We start from the raw sequence: 23,845 nt of genomic DNA on the forward strand, positions 1-23,845 counted from the left end.
CAAAGTTTAAGCAGATTGTAAATCGTGGTCTGGAGAGTTATATGCCTTGTAAGTGGGTAAAGGATGGAAAAGACCCACCATGGGTTAATAATAAAATTTGGGGGAAGCAGAGGCTGTTGCACTCTCATTTCAAAAAGTAACGCACAAAAGACAACAAGAGAAGATTAGTACAGATTCAGGTGTCTGTGAAAAGATCTATACACAAATCATTCAACAACTACCACCATCACACCTTGGCGAAAGATCTGGCAGAGAACCTGAGAAAATTCTGGTCGTATGTAAAATCGCTAAGTGTGTCTATGACTTCCATTCAGTCCCTTGTTGACCAGTCTAGTGAGGCAGTAGAAGACAGCAAAACAAAAGCCAAAGTTTTAAATTTCACATTCAGGAAATTGTTCAAACTGTAGAATCATACAAATATACTGTCATTTGACCATTGGACAGACTCCCGTGTGGACGATAGAGTAAGAAGCATCCCTGGCATAGAGAAACAGCTGAAAGATTTGAAAGCAAAAAACACCAGGTCCGGATGGAATCCCAGTTGTTTTACGAAGTGTGCTCTACAGCATTGGCCCCTTACCTAGCTTGCATTTATTGTGAATCTCTCGTCCAGCACAAAGTCCTAAGTGACTGGAGAAAAGCACAGGTGACTCCAGAATATAAGAAAGGTAAAAGAACGGACCCACAAAATTATAGACATACCTAACTTCTGTTTGCTGCAGAATCCTTGAACATATTATTAGTTCAAATATAATCCACTTTCTTGAGGTTAAGCAGCTTATGTTTACGAATCAGCGTGGTTTTAGAAAGCACCACTCGTGCAAAACTCAGCTTACCCTTTTCTCACATGATATACAGAGCACTATGGATGAAGGTCAACAGGCAAGTTCAATACTTCTAGATTTCCGGAAAGCATTTGACATGGTGCCCCATTGCAAGCTGTTAATGGAGGTACGAGCATATGGAATAAATTCACAGATATGTGAGTGGCTCGAAGACTTGTTAAGTAATAGAACTCAGTATGTTGTCCTAGGCAGTGAGTGTTCAGAGATGAGGTTGTCGTCATGACTACTGCAGGTAAGTGTGATAGGACCACTGTTGTTCTACACACACACACACACACACACACACACACACACACACACACACACACACACACACACACACACGATTTGGCAGACATGGTGGGCAGTAGTCTACTGATGATGCCGTGGTGTATGGTAAAGTGTCGAAGTTGAGTGACTGTAGGAAGACGACTAAGACAAAATTTCCAGTTGGTGTGATGAATGACAGCTAGCCCTATATGTGGAAAAATACACTCCTGGAAACGGAAAAAAGAACACATTGACACCGGTGTGTCAGACCCACCATACTTGCTCCGGACACTGCGAGAGGGCTGTACAAGCAATGATCACACCCACGGCACAGCGGACACACCAGGAACCGCGGTGTTGGCCGTCGAATGGCGCTAGCTGCGCAGCATTTGTGCACCGCCGCCGTCAGTGTCAGCCAGTTTGCCGTGGCATACGGAGCTCCATCGCAGTCTTTAACACTGGTAGCATGCCGCGACAGCGTGGACGTGAACCGTATGTGCAGTTGACGGACTTTGAGCGAGGGCGTATAGTGGGCATGCGGGAGGCCGGGTGGACGTACCGCCGAATTGCTCAACACGTGGGGCGTGAGGTCTCCACAGTACATCGATGTTGTCGCCAGTGGTCGGCGGAAGGTGCACGTGCCCGTTGACCTGGGACCGGACCGCAGCGACGCACGGATGCACGCCAAGACCATAGGATCCTACGCAGTGCCGTAGGGGACCGCACCGCCACTTCCCAGCAAATTAGGGACACTGTTGCTCCTGGGGTATCGGCGAGGACCATTCGCAACCGTCTCCATGAAGCTGGGCTACGGTCCCGCACACCGTTAGGCCGTCTTCCGCTCACGCCCCAACATCGTGCAGCCCGCCTCCAGTGGTGTCGTGACAGGCGTGAATGGAGGGACGAATGGAGACGTATCGTTTTCAGCGATGAGAGTCGCTTCTGCCTTGGTGCCAATGATGGTCGTATGCGTGTTTGGCGCCGTGCAGGTGAGCGCCACAATCAGGACTGCCTACGACCGAGGCACACAGGGCTAACACCCGGCATCATGGTGTGGGGAGCGATCTCCTACACTGGCCGTACACCACTGGTGATTGTCGAGGGGACACTGAATAGTGCACGGTACATCCAAACCGTCATCGAACCCATCGTTCTACCATTCCTAGACCGGCAAGGGAACTTGCTGTTCCAACAGGACAATGCACGTCCGCATGTATCCCGTGCCACCCAACGTGCTCTAGAAGGTGTAAGTCAACTACCCTGGCCAGCAAGATCTCCGGATCTGTCCCCCATTGAGCATGTTTGGGACTAGATGAAGCGTCGTCTCAAGCGGTCTGCACGTCCAGCACGAACGCTGGTCCAACTGAGGCGCCAGGTGGAAATGGCATGGCAAGCCGTTCCACAGGACTACATCCAGCATCTCTACGATCGTCTCCATGGGAGAATAGCAGCCTGCATTGCTGCGAAAGGTGGATATACACTGTACTAGTGCCTAGTGCCTGTGTCTATGTGCCTGTGGTTCTGTCAGTGTGATCATGTGATGTATCTGACCCCCAGGAATGTGTCAATAAAGTTTCCCCTTCCTGGGACAATGAATTCACGGTGTTCTTATTTCAATTTCCAGGAGTGTATAAGTTAAGGCAGATGAGTAGGAAGAACAAACCTGCAATGATCGGATACAGTATTACTAGTGTCCAGCTTGACAGAGTCAAGTCGTTAAAATACCTGGGCATAACACTGCAAAATGATATGAGGTGGAATGAGCATTTGAAAACAGTGGTAGGGGATGTAGATGGTCAACTTTGGTTTATTGGGAGAATTTTAAGAAAGAGGCGACCTCATATAGGACACCAGTGAGACCTTTTCTTGAGTACTGCTCAAGTGTTTGGGATCTGTATCAGCTCAGATTGAAGGAAGACATCAAAGCAATTCAGAGGAAGGCTGATAGATTTGTTAGTGGTAGGTAAGTGTTATGGAGACACTTCGGGAACTCAAATGGGAATCCCTGGAGGGAAAGCAGTGTTCTTTTTGGGAAACAATATTGAGAAAATTTATATAACTAGTATTTGAGGCTGACTGCCAAATGATTCTGCTCCTGCCAACATACAACCCGCATAAGGACCACAAAGATACGAGAAAATAGGGCTGATATGGAGGCATACAGACAGTCATTTTTCTCTTGCTCCATTTGCAAGTGGTGCAGGAGGGAAAATGACAATTAGTGGTACGGGGTAGCCTCTGCATGCACCTTGCGGTGGCTTGCGGAGTATCTATGTAGATGTGTATGTAGATGTAAAGTTTAGGAGATAGGAAAATCCTAGTATGCAAAACTCTAAGGTTGCTAGGTACCCAAAATGTAACTCCACCTGTACGATTACAGTGATCAAAAAGAGATAAAATAAATATAAAATATTTAAATAGTAGCCGGAACCAGTAGTGTTATGGAGTATGGGCTGCTTATTTCTCTTATATTTAGGTTGAGAAAAAAAAATTAATAAAATGTTGTTGCTGACTGAAGAGAGAGGCTATGGATAAGAATGGTACAAACTGTTATGTACAAACAAAGCAAAATAAGTATATGAATAAGTGAAATCTAAATATAACCTTTGTTAAGAACATGTGCATATGTTGTAGCATTATGGAGAAGTAATGTTGCTGAATAGTGGAGGCAGAGAGAGAGAGAGAGAGAGAGAGAGAGAGAGAGAGAGAGAGAGAGAGAGAGAGAGAGAGAAATTTCAACGGGCGGCACTTGTCTTCAACACAGGATGACGATCAAATTAACCTCACAAGTGGAAGTACTTGCGACATCATTTGTGCGTGCTCCCTTGATTGTCACTCCAAGACAGAAGTGCATTGGCGCTGGAGCAAGAGCCATCGACAGCAATGTTGAAAGTGACTGAAGCACACAAATGAACATTTATAAAATGTATTCATTCTCGTTATGTATCAAGCTGTCAAGTTGACGTTTATATTCTTAAAAGGATCACTTATGTGATGTTCCTGTATTAAGAAAGTCTTGTTCGGAGAGTGCAGGGCGTTGTTTTTGAAGAATATATGAAAATGCCATTCATATTTATATATGAGAATTAGATAATATCTTTAAGCCTCTTACTTCCAGCATTATTCAAGGACGCAGAAGAAAGAAGGTGGGAAAACTTTAGCAGTTTGGGTGCATGCCATAACATGAGCATATTCAAGATAAAGAACGTAACTCAAACATTGCAATGTATCTGATAGTCCTATAGTAAGGACATAGGAACTCTTAAAAGACAGTGTCTAGTAAATAGCCCTCATGTTCAACTCTACCTTTTGACTCAATTATTAATCCAGCAGTTATATTCTTTAGATTCTGTCATGAAGGAGAATGTTTGGGAATGTGTAATGGCAAGGTCTGCATTAACATTAACAACAAAGGTAGTAACACCTATATTTCTATTTTATGTCATTAAAATAAAAAACATGATTTCATTTAATTACTTTTTATTCACATTCTTTTGTGCTTACTTTGGTAGTTACTGTTCACAAACATAAATTGAGACTACACACCAAAATTGGTACTATTCACCTCCAACTGAATGGAGGCCAATAAAATCTATCCACTTGCATGGAACACTACAATAATTCTTTTGTCACACACAACTTAAGGCTTATGTTTCCAGAAACAGGGATTTTCTCTCTCCAGATTAAAGTTGAAGGAATGAAATTTAAGTTTCATGTTACCATTTAGTATTTTACATTCGTCTCCAGTCATTCTTATCAGTAACTCTTTGGCAGTGATAGCATTTAATCATCTGTTATACAAAACCTCAAGTTTTTCTTTTGTGAGGTACAACATATTATACCGCAGGGATGTGCAAATGGAGGTATGGAAGGAGGAATACCAGAATGTGAGACTTATAGCATGAACATATAGTGAGTCCCCCTCCCCCTCATTCATTCCTCTCTTTCTAATAGAGAGAATCCCTTGTTACAAATTTCTGGTCTCTATCAGACTTTTGCAAGCGACAGTTGAGATGTTGTCACTTCACGAACGTAAGCAGACTATTAATCTATACATACTGTATTGGCCGAACAGTGACATGGCATGATTATTTTCTCTTGAATCCCAACAGTGATTCATGTCCACGTATACTTCAATCTCATGCTTCTTGTCGTGAGTGTATTACTCACGATAAACAGAACAAAACTCTGCTTTTGAATTAGTAAATTTGAGCAATATTATCTGAATAAGATAATAAGATACTGTCTTCTATGCAGTTCAGGCTTTCCCGTAACTTGAACCTACCTGAAATTTCAATTTGTAAGTAACAACGTCTCTTTACTGCTTTAACATTGTCTCAGGACCAGTCTCTGTTGCATGTAAGCAACAATTAATTCATATACTGAACGGCACTTAAAGCATTCTCTTTTTATTTGATTTACGGCTTCAGTCTCACTCACCTTCTGTATCAAGTTGAATGAATGTGGATAAGGATGGGAATGTAAGATTCTAAACAAGTCCTGAAAATTTCTTTATCCTTCCTCTGTGCATAACACAAAATATCTTTTCTGCAACTTTACATACGAGTACAATATATTACCTGCAATTTTAACACTATACAATATATTATGTACAAGGTGTAACATATGGCTGTTAACTGAATCAACATCGGTGTACTTAATGTATTGGAGCTTAACAGTCAATTTCAAAATTTACTTCTATATATTTGTCTTAAAATGTACGAAAATATATTTCAAATGAGTACAATTATTAGAGAGACATTTAAATATGTTACTAGTATGATTTTTCAGTCACAGTTGCATTGTACAGTTTCTAAAGTGATCTATTGTAAGTCAGCAAGCAACTTTAACGGAAAACATCTGCTCTCATCATCATCACAGTTCAAAATATGGAATTCATTAAAGTGTTTCACAGAGTCTTACTGGATCTGCTGGGAACTTTTTACTAATCAGCATAGAAGTGGATACTGATGTAAATACCGTGTGCAATTACCTAACTGTGGCACTGTTTTCAATTATTATAAGGGAAAAAGCTATACTAATACAAAAATTGGGGATGCTAAGTAACATTAGGACACCAATTCAACTGTACCTGTTAATGTAATCTCTCTCTCTCTCTCTATCTATCTATCTCTGTCTGTCTCTCTCACACACACACGCACACACACACACACACACACACACACACACACACACACACACACACAAACAAACAAACAAACAAAATTACTCGGCATGGTGAAGTGGTTACCTGGCCATAGCGAGAACTAACTCAGTCAAGTCACTAGGTACAGTTGTATTCAACTTCAAAGTAGCGTGCATTATTATCTCTCAGTATGAACACAAAAAGCGATCGCAGAAAATACCTTCCAGGGTTAGCTCTGATGACTTGCTGTTACCATAACTAACTTTAATGACAATGAGAATGACGAGACAATAAAATGTGCAAGCGAAAGTTAAACTGTTCCATCAACATTTTTATAAGGTGTCAGAATGAACAAGTACAGATGACAGAATGTACTTGAGGAAACAATATATTACATTAGATTTTTTTATGAAGAAATAAAGTATCAGAATTAAAGTGGCAAGTCGTTTATTTAGACAAATTGTGGATTCTTACCTGCTACACTGATAATAAATGGTGCGAAATGACAGTTTGCAAGGAGTAAAGTCAAACAGTAGTGCCAGGAAACATTTCATTGTTGTGAATTCAAAGTTCCATTTTGTGTTCACTTCTCCTCTACAAGCGTGTAATAGGCAAGTATTAATATCACCATTGTTTGCCTTGATGGTGTAACCTATATGTGTCCTAAGATTCGATGATGGCAGCTATAGTTTCGCTGAAACCGGTAATCATGGAATAAAAAGAATTCCTGCGATCTTGGCTACCAGTTTATTATTTCACAAAAATTAAAAATAAATAGCTCCAAGGTAAACCAAACTTCCAGCACTAATTAAGTGACACCAGCCTTCTCTTTATCTTAATGACAAAATTTTGCAAGAAACTAGTTCTCTGCTGCCCTACCACCTAGATTTCAGTTCTGGTCTGGAATCTTTCAAAGAGATAGGTCAGTAGTCACAATGACAAGTGTCCCATTCTATAATAAAAAAAAGCAGCTGAAGCTATTTGCAAGCCTTTCGAAGTAATGTTACTTTGGCGACTTCCACATCAATTTCCCTACCTTTCTATACAAAGCAGCTTATCAGTTTGCCCCACACGACTGAGTGGACCTTGTTCCAGACCTTTCCACCAGAGAAAAATTTGAGGTGGTCACCAGGAATTAAACCCAGGACCTTGGCGTTATTGGCCAAAAATACTAACTAGTAGACCATGAGGCCAAAAACACTGTATATCACGCAGGAATGTGTAATGACTACTGGAGGAAAGAGACTGTGACAGACTAGAAAACTAAACATTTTATTAATTCAGTCTGCACAAATTCAAACAAAGAGATGGCATTATCATCCACAACTGAAATAGCAGATTATGAATCCACTGACATAGCTGTGGAAAACAGTAATGCCACCAGGGGAAGTAGTTACATGGATACTTCAGGAGAAGCATACATAGCAACCAATGTGAGAGAGACTGTTCATACTGTTCCTGTTCTTGTTCAGGGGAACTTCACTCAGAGGCGCATACAGACATACAAAGTGTGGCAGTGTTCCACTGGAGTGTAAGCTAGTACTCTCCCTTCTCCCTGCTACTTGGGCATGCACGTAACAGTGCTGCCACCCCAGGCAGGTAACTAGTTCGCCTTGCCAAGTAATAATTTGTTGTGATACAAATAATAGTTTCTACTTTAAAAGATTCACTTTTTTTCCTTTCATCACAAACTCTTAGCTAATTAAACTTGGATTTCAAGTCACTTCTCTAAAGATGTTGAACACAAAATGTTAATCTCTTATGCCACCTTAACACCAAAGTCACAATTCAGTAACATAACTTCACATTTTTTGGCATTATTTTTTTTCCATCCGCCTCATCTATTTCTCAATTTTTGTTTGTTTGCGTCTGTTTTATGAACTTCCATACGTTTCAAAGCATAATGACAGTTTCCTGTCCTACAAGACATCCCCTGAAAAACTAGATTCCATTTCACAAATATGTCATATGCTCCACAATAATAACTGTATTTGCATCCCCCACCTGTAGAGGACAGCTAGAGAATTTACTGTCATTGGATGAAGCATGAAAAGTATTTCCAAGACTAACAGTTCATGGTCTATATCTTCCTTCTCTTGTAGTACCTATATCAGCCTCAAACTGTCACCAGAGAATACTATAAACACAATATCTGGTGCATTATGCATGTAACTTGTAGCTATAAAATCCAAAACTGCCTGTTTCATTCTCAGATATGTGAGATATGTTGAAAGGAATGGATTCTAACATGTGCCAAGAGTGAAATATTTTAGCTCTGCACAAAACTTCCAATTATACAAACAAAATGTGAGGTTAAAGTACCAGGATGTCTCCTGGAAACAGCTTTTAGTCATCACTAGTAAGTATGAAGGTGTATGATATAAACTTCACAGCCAACAAATAAATTTGCCTAAAATACTTTAATTCATTCAAAAAAAAGTCTATCACATAAGATGAAAATGAAAGGCTAAATGAAGTATGTTATGAAATTTGTGCACTGCCTTTTATATGGACATTTGTTTGAGCAAATGACAATTATAAATTTTTGTCATAAGATTGGTAGCTTTAAGGAAAGAGAACTCAGTGGACTGACTGACACAAACAAACCCTTTGAGTTTTTCTTTTAAATTCTATTATAGTTTTTTTTTTCTTTGAGATTTAGATACTAATCATGTTGGTATATTGAAAAAAATTACGATATGACTGATCGCATGACTCACAGTTACTGTCTACAGTCCAAAATAAAAATATGAACTCCCATAAGTCATAAATTTAAAGAGCCATATAGAGAAAAAATAGCATAATTCTGATACTGTTGATGCTTACTGTGGGTCACGGTCTGTGATACTATTCTGAAGATAATCTCACACCTTTGTGACTCATTCAAAATTTTACATATACAATAAGCTTCAAAAGAGATTAAAATGTCTAACTTACAACTGACTAGTTACTTTATTCTTTGAAATTCACATTACCCAACAGACAAAATGCTGAATTGAAAACATAGCTTTCAGAAATCACACTTGCAGAAATGACCAATGCCACGCCACATGAAACAATGAATAAAGACACTCTTTGTAGCTGCACTGATGTTGTTATTGTGGCACTGCATTTTGGCCATTAACATTCAGCTGTACAGTCAGAGAAACACAGTTTATTCCCAGCAGAATACCACAATGGAAAGTGTATAATGTATAAAATGTAGTACAAAAGAAATTTTTAACAGTCACATCAACATTATGTGAGATTCAGTCATTACCAATTCCTTTATCAGAGGCAAGAATCATTGCACATTAGTTCAGTGATGTAATATATAATGACTCATGCTGCCACATTAAAAAGAGAAACAAATCACTTGGTTTGTCTTTCATTGTGCTTTTTCCTCCAGATGTTTACTTCTGTCAAGAAGTTTCACAGTTCATTTCCGTTTGCATTTCTTTATCTTCAGATTCTATGCCAAGTAGGCTATTTCGGAGGGTACCATTTTTGCAGGAAATTTCAAGTAGTTCTCTTAATCCCTTTAAAAAGAAAAAAAATACATAAATTCATCCATCAAATGTATCACTTGTCTTATTAGTCCACTAAACCTTCAATATATTCTTTTAAAATAGACAACAAAAATTATTTATTAACTTTATGCTTGTTTCAATAATATAATATAATTAATATAATAGAGGGAAACATTGCACGTGGGAAAAAATTATATATAAAAACAAAGATGAGGTGACTTACCGAACGAAAGCGCTGGCAGGTCGATAGACACACAAACAAACACAAACATACACACAAAATTCTAGCTTTCGCAACCAACGGTTGCCTCATCAGGAAAGAGGGAAGGAGAGGGAAAGATGAAAGGATGTGGGTTTTAAGGGAGAGGGTAAGGAGTCATTCCAATCCCGGGAGCGGAAAGACTTACCTTAGGGGGAAAAAAGGACAGGTATACACTCGCACACACACACACACACACATATCCATCCACACATACAGACACAAGCAGACATATTTAAAGACAAAGAGTTTGGGCAGAGATGTCAGTCAAGGTGGAAGTGTAGAGGCAAAGAAGTTGTTGAAAGACAGGTGAGGTATGAGTGGTGGCAACTTGAAATTAGCGGAGATTGAGGCCTGGCGGATAACGAGAAGAGAGGATATACTGAAGGGCAAGTTCCCATCTCCGGAGTTCGGATAGGTTGGTGTTGGTGGGAAGTATCCAGATAACCCGGACGGTGTAACACTGTGCCAAGATGTGCTGGCTGTGCACCAAGGCATGTTTAGCCACAGGGTGATCCTCATTACCAACAAACACTGTCTGCCTGTGTCCATTCATGCGAATGGACAGTTTGTTGCTGGTCATTCCCACATAGAATGCATCACAGTGTAGGCAGGTCAGTTGGTAAACCACGTGGGTGCTTTCACACGTGGCTCTGCCTTTGATCGTGTACACCTTCCGGGTTACAGGACTGGAGTAGGTGGTGGTGGGAGGGTGCATGGGACAGGTTTTGCACCGGGGGCGGTTACAAGGGTAGGAGCCAGAGGGTAGGGAAGGTGGTTTGGGGATTTCATAGGGATGAACTAACAGGTTACGAAGGTTAGGTGGACGGCGGAAAGACACTCTTGGCGGAGTGGGGAGGATTTCATGAAGGATGGATCTCATTTCAGGGCAGGATTTGAGGAAGTCGTATCCCTGCTGGAGAGCCACATTCAGAGTCTGGTCCAGTCCCGGAAAGTATCCTGTCACAAGTGGGGCACTTTTGTGGTTCTTCATATTATAATTATGTATAGAAATCATTGCCTTTGGACCTTCTGTCTTCACATAATCAATGAAAATTCTTCGAAGTTGTCGAAATGAAACATTTGGTGAAAGGAATCACAATACTCTTTTTAGAAAGAGCATATTCAAAATATTGAAGAAAACCAGACAAAACATGATATCCAGAAATGAGAGCTAAAACTAACAAATGAATTATTTATTAGGCTGACAGAGGACAGCTAAAATGAACTGGATGGAAAGGCAAATGTAAGAAAAATAATAAAAATAAAAAAAGAACCATGGGTTAAGGCAAATAGATGGTCGACAACTTTTGATTATTTCTATCAGCCACTAGAGACGAGTGCTTGAAAGAACAATGACAGTCGTCATTGTCATCGGAAGTGTCTGCATCTAGGTAGGTATGACGCAACAGTGCTCTCTAAATTGTGCTTTTAGAAAAAGATCATTTACCAACTACTGTCATTTAAATTTTTTTCTTATTTTTTGCATTATCTGATCAACTCATCCCTTCCCCTTCCACAAAGTGTTATTTCACCACCCATCAAATCTGCAAAGTGCCCTGATGCATCCTTTTGTCACATCTACACCCAACTCTTTACCGCATGGCCACATGTCTGTAACAAAACTATGTGCAAGACCTGCCTTAAGCACCCACTTAGTAAACCCTATTCCAGTGCTGTCACAGGCATATCCCATCTCATCAGGTATAGGGTCACCAGTGAAAGTAGTTTTATCATATACCCACTCTACTATAACTTCTGCATAGCCTTTTATACGAGATATAAGCATGATAATCGATCGTGCATTCTATCTGAGTAAGCGGGTAAGCGGCCTCAATGTTATTTACATACTTGTGGACCACTGAACACCTCAATATACAGTGAATATTTGTTGAAAGACAACATGAGCTGCATGTAAAAATATTTAATTGCCAGGCCAGTATTTGAGCATATAACCCAACATCAGTGGCATCTGATATACAGGGGGATACAAATAAATGTAAACGTGAGCATATCAACATTTTACATACATTGCAGAAGGATTATAAGGTCATTAACATATTGTTATTGTTTATGTCTATATCAAATGATGTGGACCTATAAAATGGAAAACGCTGTGGGTATTTGAAACTCGTATATAATCAGGTCTGTGACCACTAAAGGGTCCATTATACACCTTCTGTATGTGGTACACATGTTGCTGCAGGTACAAGTTACAGCTGTCTAACACTAAATGGTCACACTTCTTTGTCATATTGGACACCACTGTCATAGGATCACAACATGGAACTGAGGTCACCTAAAACAGAACTGAGGTCACCTAAAACATGTAAATAATGAAGACCAGTGGACACGCAATCAGTGCATTATACATGCTATGAAATTCAAAGTGAACAGTATGGTAACAATGCAGGAAAGTAAAATTGTCTGTCTGAAATAAGAAATGGTGGAACTCAACATCAAACATGATAAACTGTAAGTGAAACATCAAGAACTGGAAGTGAAGTTTATGGTACTACAACGGGAAATAAACAAACACCTGAAGTATGCTCTTGCTATCCTAGTTCCAAACATCAATATTTGCAACACCAGAAAAGAGAATTAAGAAAATAAATCTAGATGTAAATTGTGCTTTAAATAAAGTATCAATTGCAGACAGTAAAAATGTGCGGTCACTAGTTACGTGTGATCTGTCTGATACTGCCAAATCCATATGCAAACAAACCGCTGCAACACAAAAAGAAAATGCTTTAGAACATGACGCAGAGCCTGTTACAGTGTTCAGGTGTGCCACATGAAGAAGCGATAAAAAAAAAAAAAAAAAAAAATATTTGATACCCACTCAATGCTGCATACCGTTAGTGATCAAAGCAAGAACAGTACTGAAAGAAATCAAAAGTAAAGTGCTCAAACGTCATATCAAATCAAAATTAATATTTGAAACCGCGTGTAAACTGTGAATGTACCGTCTTCACAGAAGACTCCAGAGAAACATTTGAGGCAGAGAAGAAAAGAATTCTTTTGCCAAGTCATGGAAGGTATTTATGTAATTTGATTAGCTCTGAACTAGATGACATGTATGCTGTGTGAAGTACCATAAAGCCAGGTGCATAACTGTCTGAGGTGATACAGGTTTTGTTTGTTTTGTTTTAGGGCACAAAAATAACTAGGGTTATACGTACCAATGTCCACAACTATAGAACACGGGGAAAAAAGTTAAAAAACAGCTACAAGTTAAGCCCAATTGACGGAAGAGAAGACAGCTAAAAACAGGGACATGGAGAAAGGTCTATAAAATACGCCATAATGAAACGGAGGTCCTGAACTGAAAATTATGTGTCCTTCACCATATTGCTACGATGGATAAAAAGTAAAACGCAGTCGACAGTCCGCGTATCGTTTGCTAAAACGACCGATAACTCAGACAACAAACACAAATGAGAACATAAATGATCAAAAAAGGGGCATTCCCTCAGGAAACGGCGGACCGTCAAAGGTTGAGCACAATGAGCACAAAGGGATAGTGGAGCACCACTTAACAAATGGCAATGGCTATAAAGACAGTCCCCGATACGCAACCGTGCTAAAATGATCTCCTCACTGCGAGAAGGCCAAGAAGTGGTCATCCAAGCCACTGGGATAGGCTTAATATCCCAGAGCTTGTTCCCATGAAGGGAGGACCAATGGTGATGCCAAAGTAACACCATCTGCAGATAGACGGCAACACAGAGATAATTGGAGGGAGTTTAAGAACTAGTGGGCTGAAGTACAAGGACTGCAGCCTTGGCACCAGCATCAGCAGCCTTGTTTCCTGTCAGACTGACCTGACCAGGAGCACACATCAACATCACAGTGGCTCCATCAAGAGTGAGCAAGTGACAGCTTTCCTGGACCCATCTCACTAAGTAAGGGATGATGTACAGTACTCAGGGGCTTTGAAGGGCACTGAGAGAGTCAGAGCAGATGACGCAGTTGAAAAGCCTGTGTTGCCGGATGTACTATGTGGCCTGATAGAGAGCAAAGAGCTCTGCTGTAAATACTGAGCAATGTTCCGGAAGTCAATAGTGAAAAACGTCGATGCCAATGATGAAGGCACACCTGATACCACAGTCAGTCTGAGAGCCATCAGTGTACACAAAGGTATCATGAAGTTCCACGTGACAGTCGTGAAACTGAAGACAATAGCGCAAGGCTGGAGTAGTGTCCTTAGGAAGTGAGTGAAGGCCAAGGTGAACATGGGCCACTTCAAGAAGCCAGGGTGGTGATGGGTTCACACCCATTGGGAAACTGGCAGGTAGCGTGAAGTCAAGCTGCTGGAGCAAGAGCCAAAAGCGAACTCCAGGAGATAACAGAGTAGAGGGACACGCCCCATACTGGCGATCAAAGGAGTCATTGAAGGAGGTAGTAGAGGATAGGCGGCCACGCATGGCAGACAAACAGCACGCATATCTGCTGAGGTGAAAGTCATGGTGATAGTAACACCCACAGTCTAGTTTCGAATGGAGAAGGGACCTGTACAAATGTAGGAGAATGGTTCAATCTGCTCCCCAGGAACTACCACTGGGGGGCACACAGGACACTGAAGGATCATGTACAGAGGGCTGCCAAATAAGACACGTGGGAGTACCAAGAAAGTTTCATTTCGAGCATGAGCCCCTAGGAATTTCATAGTTTCAAGAAACAGAAGAACAACAAGACCAAGATGGTGGAAGAAACTGGCTGCGCAGGTAAATATTCATACAAACAGTTTTGTGAGTGGAAAAATGAAAGCAATTGTCAACATTCCTTGAGTAAGTAGGATCAAGCCATCGCTGAAGACGCTGCTCAATGAGGCAAGTCCATTGAGAACTGCAATACATGGCAAAATTGTCAATGAAAAGGGAGCCAGAGATGCCCAGCAAAAGACAGGCCATTATAGGGTTAATGACGACAGCAAAGATGATGATGCTCAGGGTGTCTGAGGCACACCGTATTCCTGGATAAAGATGTCCAACAAGGCAGAACACACATGTATCTAGAAAACTCGATCTTTTAAAAATTCCTAAATGAAACGGGGCAGGCGGCCATGGAAGACTCACTTGTAGAGAGTATGGAGGATACCAGTCCTCCAGTAGGCATCATAGGTTTTCTCCAAATCGAAAAACACAGCCACAGTCTGAGATTTCCACAGAAAACCATTAATGGAGTAGGTGGACAAGATGATGAGACGGTCAACTGCAGAGCAGCGCACTCGAAACCCACATCGTGCAGTGGTTAGTAAATTGCGAGACTCGAGCCACCATACCAGCCGGGCATGAATCATGTGTCCCATCACATTGCAAACACAGCTAGTGAGAGAAATGGAGCGGCAGCTAGAAGGAAGGTTTTGTCCTTACTGGGCTTAGTTACGAGTGTGACACTGGCTTCATACCAGTGTCTGGGAAACGTGCCCTCTGCCCAGATACGGTTGTACATATGAAGCAGGAAGTGATTGCCCACAAGAGAAAGCTGCTGCAACATCTGAATGTTAACATCATGTGGCCCTGGGGCAGAGTACCAGGATGAAGTGAGAGCATAACCTAGCTCCCTCACAGTAAAGGCAGCATTGTAGCACTCACAATTTTGAGAGGAGAATGCATCACCTGAGCCTCCTCCACTTGTCTCTGATGGAGGGAGGCAGGGTGATAGTGGGAGGAGCAACAGGGTACACAATGACATCATCTGCTACTGTCAGGCCAAAAATTGGGGACTGGATCTTGGTCCCAGAGAGCTGTCGAAGGTTGGCCCACGTGATGGAAGAGGGAGTAAAACTGTTAAAAGAACTAGTATATGAAATCCAGCTCTCTTTTTTGCTGCTCCGAAGAACACGATGACGCTGTGCACACAACTGTTTATAATCAATGCAGTTTGTCATCGTAGGAAGATGGTTAAAAACACACACGAATTGCATCACAGCTCAGCTCAGTCCACCAACGGAACGGTACATGGCATGGTAAAGAGGAAGGGCGAGGAATGGAACGTTCTGCAACAGTAAGGATAACACTTTTAAGATATTCTACCTGGTAATCACAACTGAGGAAATGTTCTCCGAAGATTTCCACGGAGGAGCAAAGCCTCCAGTTGGCCTTAGCAAGTTGCCATTTGGGTGTACATGTATCGTATCTACTCGAATCTAAGCCACACTTTTTTTCCGGTTTTTGTAATCCAAAAAACCGCCTGCGGCTTAGAATCAAGTGCAAAGTAAGCGGAAGTTCTGAAAAAAGTTGATAGGTGCCGCCACAACAAACTTCTGCCGTCCAATATATGTAGCACTATACAGGCATGCTTGGCAGGCACAAAGATAAATACTGGCGCCAAAACCTCTGCATCAGTAAATAAATTAAAAAAAGGTGAAAGACGAGCGTTTTTTCTGCCCTGAGTTTCTATCACCGCATTTTTCATACATTATCCAACGTAGTAAATACAAATTACGTATTGTTCATCTTCGAATGTAGCAGCATTTCAATGTACTACGAAAATCCGACTGGAAATACTGTTTGGGATGTTTATCAATATGGCCAACTCCACGTTCTGAATTTTTTCCAACCTGTGAGAAGAGATCGTTGCTAACAGGAATTTTATGAATTGTGAATCACATGCAGTATTCTCTGCGCCATAAGAATAATACGAATATAAACATTTTGCCATGTATTCTTTCGTGTTTGCTGCTATCTCATTTAAATCCTGTCTGCCTAATAAACTACGAAACTAGAGTGAGTGAGACAACAGCAAACGCGGAATAATATACATATGTCATGTTTATATTCGTATTATTCTTATGCCTAATAGTGACACAGTCAGAAATGAAGCACGGCAATTGACTAGATATTTAAATCTACGATGACTAATTCCTGTGCAGAATGTAATGTACTGAAGAGGCGTCTGCAAAGATTTTCAAACGGAGAAAAATTTTCGCTAAACTCTAGTTCAGAACATCATCTATCATACGCAGTCTATTATTTGGTTCTTGTTGATCATTATCAAAGAAAGCAGCAGTGTAAGTAACAACAAACAGCAGTCTCTTGCCATTGTTTCGCTAATGAGAAGATTCCTCTTTTAAGCCATGGTTGCGCGCACAACAGCAAGCCATGTCGCGAGCGGCGACAGGCCGTTAACACTCATTAACAGAATGCGATAAACAATCCATGACACAGTACAATAATACATTTTCAGCTTAGAGTGACGTAAACACCTATAACATAGGGAACGGCACTTATCACATCAAAGAAAAATAAGCAATCAATTCAAACTAGACGAAGCACGTGAAAAAGGAAGGGTACCCGTATAAATACGGACGGAGCGCCTGACGCATAGCAATGCCTACCTGGTAAAGCTTAACTGCTAAGCTTATGACTCGAACCAAACTACTGTAGCTGTATTGTCATTCATTCGACCTAAATTGTGTCTCATATTACAATGGACCAACTTTGTTTCGATTTCGAGGTGTGGCCTAAAACTTTTCTCTCCCCCTTGAATTTCGAGTCTCAAATTTCAGGTGCGGCTTCAATTCGGGAAAATTTTTTTTTCCTTGATTTCAAGTCTCATTTTTCACGTGCGGCTTAGATTCGAGTGCGGCTTAGATTCGAGTAAATACGGTAGGTGGGGTAGGGGTCAGCAGATAGCATATGGGAAATCGTCACTTGAGTGTGTGTCATAGAGAACTGATCACTCGAGACAATGGGCAAGCTGGGCAGTGCAGAAGGATAGTCTGAATGGGAATGGGTATGCATGGAGTCTGAAAGGAATATGGGTGACTCCTGTGTTAAGGCAGAGGAGAATAAGCTGATTGAGGTCAGCCAAGAAGGCACCTCTCCGACAGGTTCTGGGAGAGCCCCAAAGGGGATAGTGCACATTAAAGTCACCGAGCAGCAGAAAGTGGTGAGTGAGTTGCCTAATAAGCTTGAGGAAGTCTGCCTGGTGATACTGAATGACGGAGAGATGTAAATGGTACAAAGGTACATGGTCAGGTGAGGAAGGAAAAAGGTGAACTGCAACAGCTCGAAGGCGGGTAGTCAGGGAAATGGGTTGACTATGAACGTCATCCCGTGTGAGCCGCACAACTCCCCCACGAGATGGAATAACATTATCGGGGGAGAAGGTCAAAACAGACCGGGACGAAATGTGAGAGCTCAAAGTGGTCGTGAGGAAGCAATTTTTGTTTCCAGGGGCAGGGAACAAGAGGACGCTGCAATTCTAAGAACAGCGGTAAATCATATTTGTTCAATCAAAGGCCATGAATGTTTCATTGAAGACATTCATAATGAGGAAAGCGAAGGAAGGAAAAAATGAATGGGTGTCACCTCAGCGGCTGCCGAGTGCCAGCCTTCAAAGACTCACTGCTAAAGGGCACAGAGGCTGGAAGATCCAGCTCCACGAGATCTATAGAGGTGTCCTGGGTAGAAAAATGGTTGACGGTTCACACGAGACTAGGTCGGCCAGGTGAGGGTATCACGTGGCGACACCATTGAAGAGGATCTCCAAGTCAGTGAAGGAGATGATCATTTGCCTTTGCTTGACTTCTTGGAGCCTTTCCTGTTGGCAGAGGAAGACTCAAATGTTTGTTGGCTGGAAGGGCATTGGATGTCTTCACGCGAGTATTCTTTCTGTCCTTTCTGGCCTGCCGGTTGTGTAGCAGAAGACTCTGCACCATGAAGCACAAGTTTGGTGGCTTGTTGCACAGTTGGACAAGGACATGGCAATGCTACCAGGACACTGGGTAATTTCACAACTGCAGTGCTGAATTTCAGGTTGCATGTCTGCATGGATATATCCCTGATGTAGCAAGAACAGTACTGTAAGTGCCAGATAGTAAAACGCAAAGTTTGGAACAAGCCAATAACTTGCGAGCGACCGGGTAAGGCACTTTTTCCTTTACCCGGATCTCCTGGACAGCCCGCTCATCAAGATACATGGAACAATCTGGAGAGGAGGCAGCATGGTCACCACAGCAGTTGATACAGTGGGGAGAAGGAGGCAGACAATTGCCCCTGTGAGCATTCCTACCACATGTTACATATTTGGCTGCATGTCAGAAGGGCATTTGAGTGTGGTTGATATGATGACACTGGTAGCAGCACATTGCGTTCGGAATGTACAGATGGACTGTGGTAGCTTCATAACCTGCTTTGATCTTTGACGGAAGCACAACTCTGTCAAAAGTGGGAAAAAGAGTGCAAGTGGACACTAAGGAGGAATCGACCTTTTTCATGATCCGATGAACTGAAATGACACCCTGATCTGAGAGGTACATTTGGATTTCTGCCTTGGTCAGGCCATCAAGCAGCCTTGTATAAATAACACAACAGTAAAAAATCAGAGTTCTATGGGCCTCGACACCAACAGGATAGTCGGGGAGAAGGGAAGTGGCAAGCAGTAGTTGTGCCGGAGTATCTGAAGTAGTTTCCAAAAACAAAGTGGCATTACATAAATGAGATCAGGATTTCACAGGGCCGGCAATTGCATCAATGGCTCTGAACACTATGGGACTTAACATCTATGGTCATCAGTACCCTAGAACTTAGAACTACTGAAACCTAACTAAGGACATCCCACAACACTCAATCATCACGAGGCAATTACATCAATGCCTTTCTGATCGAGAAATGGATTTACCATTGCATAGGACTAACCGTATTCAGTGTGTGAAACAACAAAGAACCTTGGTGCAGTTGTGAGGTTCTTTGAATCATTAGACTTATTCCATTTACATTTGATAGACACTGACTGCGAAGATAATTGGCTCACTGCAAGAATGGCAGACCAGAGCTAAACAAGACTACAAGGTTATTTAATAGAATGCTTGTCTCCTCTGCAGGTAACTCCAATTTAAAAAAATGCAGGATAGGTTTTAATTTTGAAACTGAGAGACTTACAAGGTTCAATTTTAATATTCATGGGTTGCATGTCAACAGGCTAGGCAAGGAAAAGATTTCCTCCAGGTGTACAAAAATAACACACAACACCCCATCTTCATGAAAATAATCAAAATGCTACAAATAAAAAATCTGTACGATACACTCTAAATGAAGAAAAAAGGGTGAACACATATTTTGGGGGCAGCTGCATATATGTGAAAAAATTGCTTACAAACATGGTAAAGACCAGAGTTGATCTAGTAAAATATAGCACTGAAAAAGTTTTTGAGTGTTCAGCAATTGAAACTGTAATTCAAAATACAAAATATATCATCAACATCTAATGTCCACCTGACTGTAGTCCCAAGTCATTTTTAAATAAATTAAATAGTGTGTTAAATAAGGCCAACAATTGTAAAGGAAACAACAAGACTGTACTGTGTGGTGACCTCAACACTGACTATAACCTTTTCCTTCAGCGTTTGTCCCACATGCCTGTGGGGTCCGCTACATGAGTCCGTTGTCTCCATTTCGCACTATCACGGGCTGCATCTTGGTGGATGTTCACGCATTTAAGGTCTTTACGAATCGTATCAGCCCAACGTTGCTTTGGTTGTCCTTTGGGTCTTCTTCTAGTGTGTAACCTGCCTTGGCAATAGAGTCATCACTGGCCCATAAAACATGCCCAAACCACCGAAGACAACTCTCAGGCATCGGGTCTTAGATTGGTGCAATATCAAACTGTTATGTAATGCTGTCATTGGAAATGTGATCTAACTTAGTGAGGCTCAGCACTGACTATAATAAGATATCAAAACTGAAGGCGGATCTCTCCTCACTCCTGAGCACATACAATTTGCACGACACAATCTATGACTACACCAGAACGACTACAAACAGTGTTTCTAATATAGATTATATGGTCACCAAATACAGGCAGATAACTAGACATTAACAGTAACTTAAAACTATCTGTCTGATCACAAAGGACAAATAATCTCAGTAGAACGAAGTCTAAAGCACAGGTAGCTCTATATTAAATACCAGGAAATGCTGACAACAATGTAAGTACCTTCAGTCACAATGTGGCTAAAGAAAGCTGGAATGAAATTCAAAATGACAAAGAAAGAGCATAGAGTTTTGGATTCTTCATATCCAAATAAATTGTGAACACATTAAGAAGGCATTCCCTATCAAAAGTAGATGCATAACAAATAAAGAAAGACAGAACAAATAGATTACAAAAGGCCATCATTATTTCAAGTAAAAGGGTTATAATGCTGTAAACGTAAAGGAAATAGTCATATGCTGTGAAAAAGAACTGAATACACTGTAAAATATCATAAATACAGGGTTATTACAAATGATTGAAGCGATTTCACAGCTCTACAATAACTTTATTATTTGAGATATTTTCACAATGCTTTGCACACACATACAAAAACTCAAAAAGTTTTTTTAGGCATTCACAAATGTTCAATGTGTGCCCCTTTAGTGATTCGGCAGACATCAAGCCGATAATCAAGTTCCTCCCACACTCGGCGCAGCATGTCCCCATCAACGAGTTCAAAAGCATCGTTGATGCGAGCTCGCAGTTCTGGCACGTTTCTTGGTAGAGGAGGTTTAAACACTGAATCTTTCACATAACCCCACAGAAAGAAATCGCATGGGGTTAAGTTGGGAGAGCTTGGAGGCCATGACATGAATTGCTGATCATGATCTCCACCGCGCCGAAAATTCAAAGCGTTTGACTTTGTCATCGGGTGTCAGGGCTTGTAGCAATTGTAAACGGTAAAGCTTCTGCTTTAGCCTTTTCCGTAAGATTTTCCAAACCATCGGGTGTGGTACGTTTAGCTCCCTGCTTGCTTTATTCGTCGACTTCCACGGACTACGCGTGAAACTTGCCCGCACGCGTTCAACCGTTTCTTCGCTCACTGCAGGCCGACCCGTTGATTTCCCCTTACAGAGGCATCCAGAAGCTTTAAACTGCGCATACCATCGCCAAATGGAGTTAGCAGTTGGTGGATCTTTGTTGAACTTCGTCCTGAAGTGTCGTTGCACCGTTATGACTGACTGATGTGAGTGCATTTCAAGCACGACATACTCTTTCTCGGCTTCTGTCGCCATTTTGTCTCACTGCGCTCCCGAGAGCTCTGTCGGCAGAAACCTGAAGTGGGGCTTCAGCTGAACAAAACCTTATGAGTTTTTCTACGTATCTGTAGTGTGTCATGACCACATGTCAATGAATGGAGCTACAGTGAATTTATGAAATCGCTTCAATCATTTGTAATAGCCCTGTATATCATGCTGTAGTCTGTACTACAAATTTATTAAGTTGTAGAAGATTGTTATCAAATAAAAAAAAAACAAAATATCAAGGCCTATGTGTAATGATACACCATGTATCAACTGAAATACATCAGATGGCAAAATAAAAAAATAAATAAATAAATAAACAAAAATATAAATACTGAGTACTGTTCTTGAACAAATACTATACAAGGGTAGTAGTGTCCAATAAGATCAAGAAGTGAGGCCATTTGGCATTTGACAGGCATAACAAGTACACAGGACAAGCTGTGTATGACAAAGATAAGGCAGCGTTCATTATCTACCATGATCACATAGATGCAGTTATAATTACAGTTTAAATATCCATGGAAGGGAGGAAGATTGGGTTTAACACCCTGTTGACATTGAGGTCATTAGAGACGGAGCAGAAGCTCGGGTTCCTTTCACCGGAACCATCCCAGCATTTGCTTGGAATGATTTAGGGAAATCATGGAAAACTTAAATCTGGATGGCCGAATGCGAGTCCAGTGTGCTAACCACTGCCCAACCTTGCTCGGTTAAATATTCATGGAGTTCTATTTTCTAAATCTACATTAATTTTAACAACAGAGATTTCATACTTGGCACTCATGTCAGTTGATACACTCTCCTGGAAATGGAAAAAAGAACACATTGACACCGGTGTGTCAGACCCACCATACTTGCTCCGGACACTGCGAGAGGGCTGTACAAGCAATGATCACACGCACGGCACAGCGGACACACCAGGAACCGCGGTGTTGGCCGTCGAATGGCGCTAGCTGCGCAGCATTTGTGCACCGCCGCCATCAGTGTCAGCCAGTTTGCCGTGGCATACGGAGCTCCATCGCAGTCTTTAACACTGGTAGCATACCGCGACAGCGTGGACGTGAACCGTATGTGCAGTTGACAGACTTTGAGCAAGGGCGTATAGTGGGCATGCGGGAGGCCGGGTGGACGTACCACCGAATTGCTCAACACGTGGGGCGTGAGGTCTCCACAGTACATCGATGTTGTCGCCAGTGGTCGGCGGAAGGTGCACGTGCCAGTCGACCTGGGACCGGACCGCAGCGACGCACGGATGCACGCCAAGACCGTAGGATCCTACGCAGTGCCGTAGGGGACCGCACCGCCACTTCCCAGCAAATTAGGGACACTGTTGCTCCTGGGGTGTCGGCGAGGACCATTCGCAACCGTCTCCATGAAGCTGGGCTACGGTCCCGCACACCGTTAGGCCGTCTTCCGCTCACGCCCCAACATCGTGCAGCCCGCCTGCAGTGGTGTCGCGACAGGCGTGAATGGAGGGACGAATGGAGACGTGTCGTCTTCAGCGATGAGAGTCGCTTCTGCCTTGGTGCCAATGATGGTCGTATGCGTGTTTGGCGCCGTGCAGGTGAGCGCCACAATCAGGACTGCATACGACCGAGGCACACAGGGCCAACACCCGGCATCATGGTGTGGGGAGCAATCTCCTACACTGGCCGTACACCACTGGTGATCGTCGAGGGGACACTGAATAGTGCACGGTACATCCAAACCGTCATCGAACCCATCGTTCTACCATTCCTAGACCGGGAAGGGAACTTGCTGTTCCAACAGGACAATGCACGTCCGCATGTATCCCGTGCCACCCAACGTGCTCTAGAAGGTGTAAG

The 23,845-nt window shown here is 42.0% G+C and overlaps 1 protein-coding gene across 2 annotated transcripts in view; it reads right to left on the reverse strand.

Annotated features, from left to right (window-relative positions):
* Positions 1-9,173: 9,173 nt before the first annotated feature.
* The window catches only part of LOC124622642 (FGFR1 oncogene partner 2 homolog), an 84,960-nt gene continuing 70,288 nt past the window's right edge, over positions 9,174-23,845 (reverse strand). For both annotated transcript variants that reach the window (XM_047148421.1, XM_047148419.1), the window contains one exon: positions 9,174-9,758. In XM_047148421.1, coding sequence (XP_047004377.1) covers positions 9,642-9,758 — 117 coding nt within the window. In that variant the 3' untranslated portion in view covers positions 9,174-9,641. The remainder of the gene's footprint in view (positions 9,759-23,845) is intronic.

The sequence above is a fragment of the Schistocerca americana genome, chromosome 7 (genome assembly GCF_021461395.2).
Source record: "Schistocerca americana isolate TAMUIC-IGC-003095 chromosome 7, iqSchAmer2.1, whole genome shotgun sequence".
NCBI classification, from domain to species: Eukaryota; Metazoa; Arthropoda; class Insecta; order Orthoptera; family Acrididae; genus Schistocerca; species Schistocerca americana.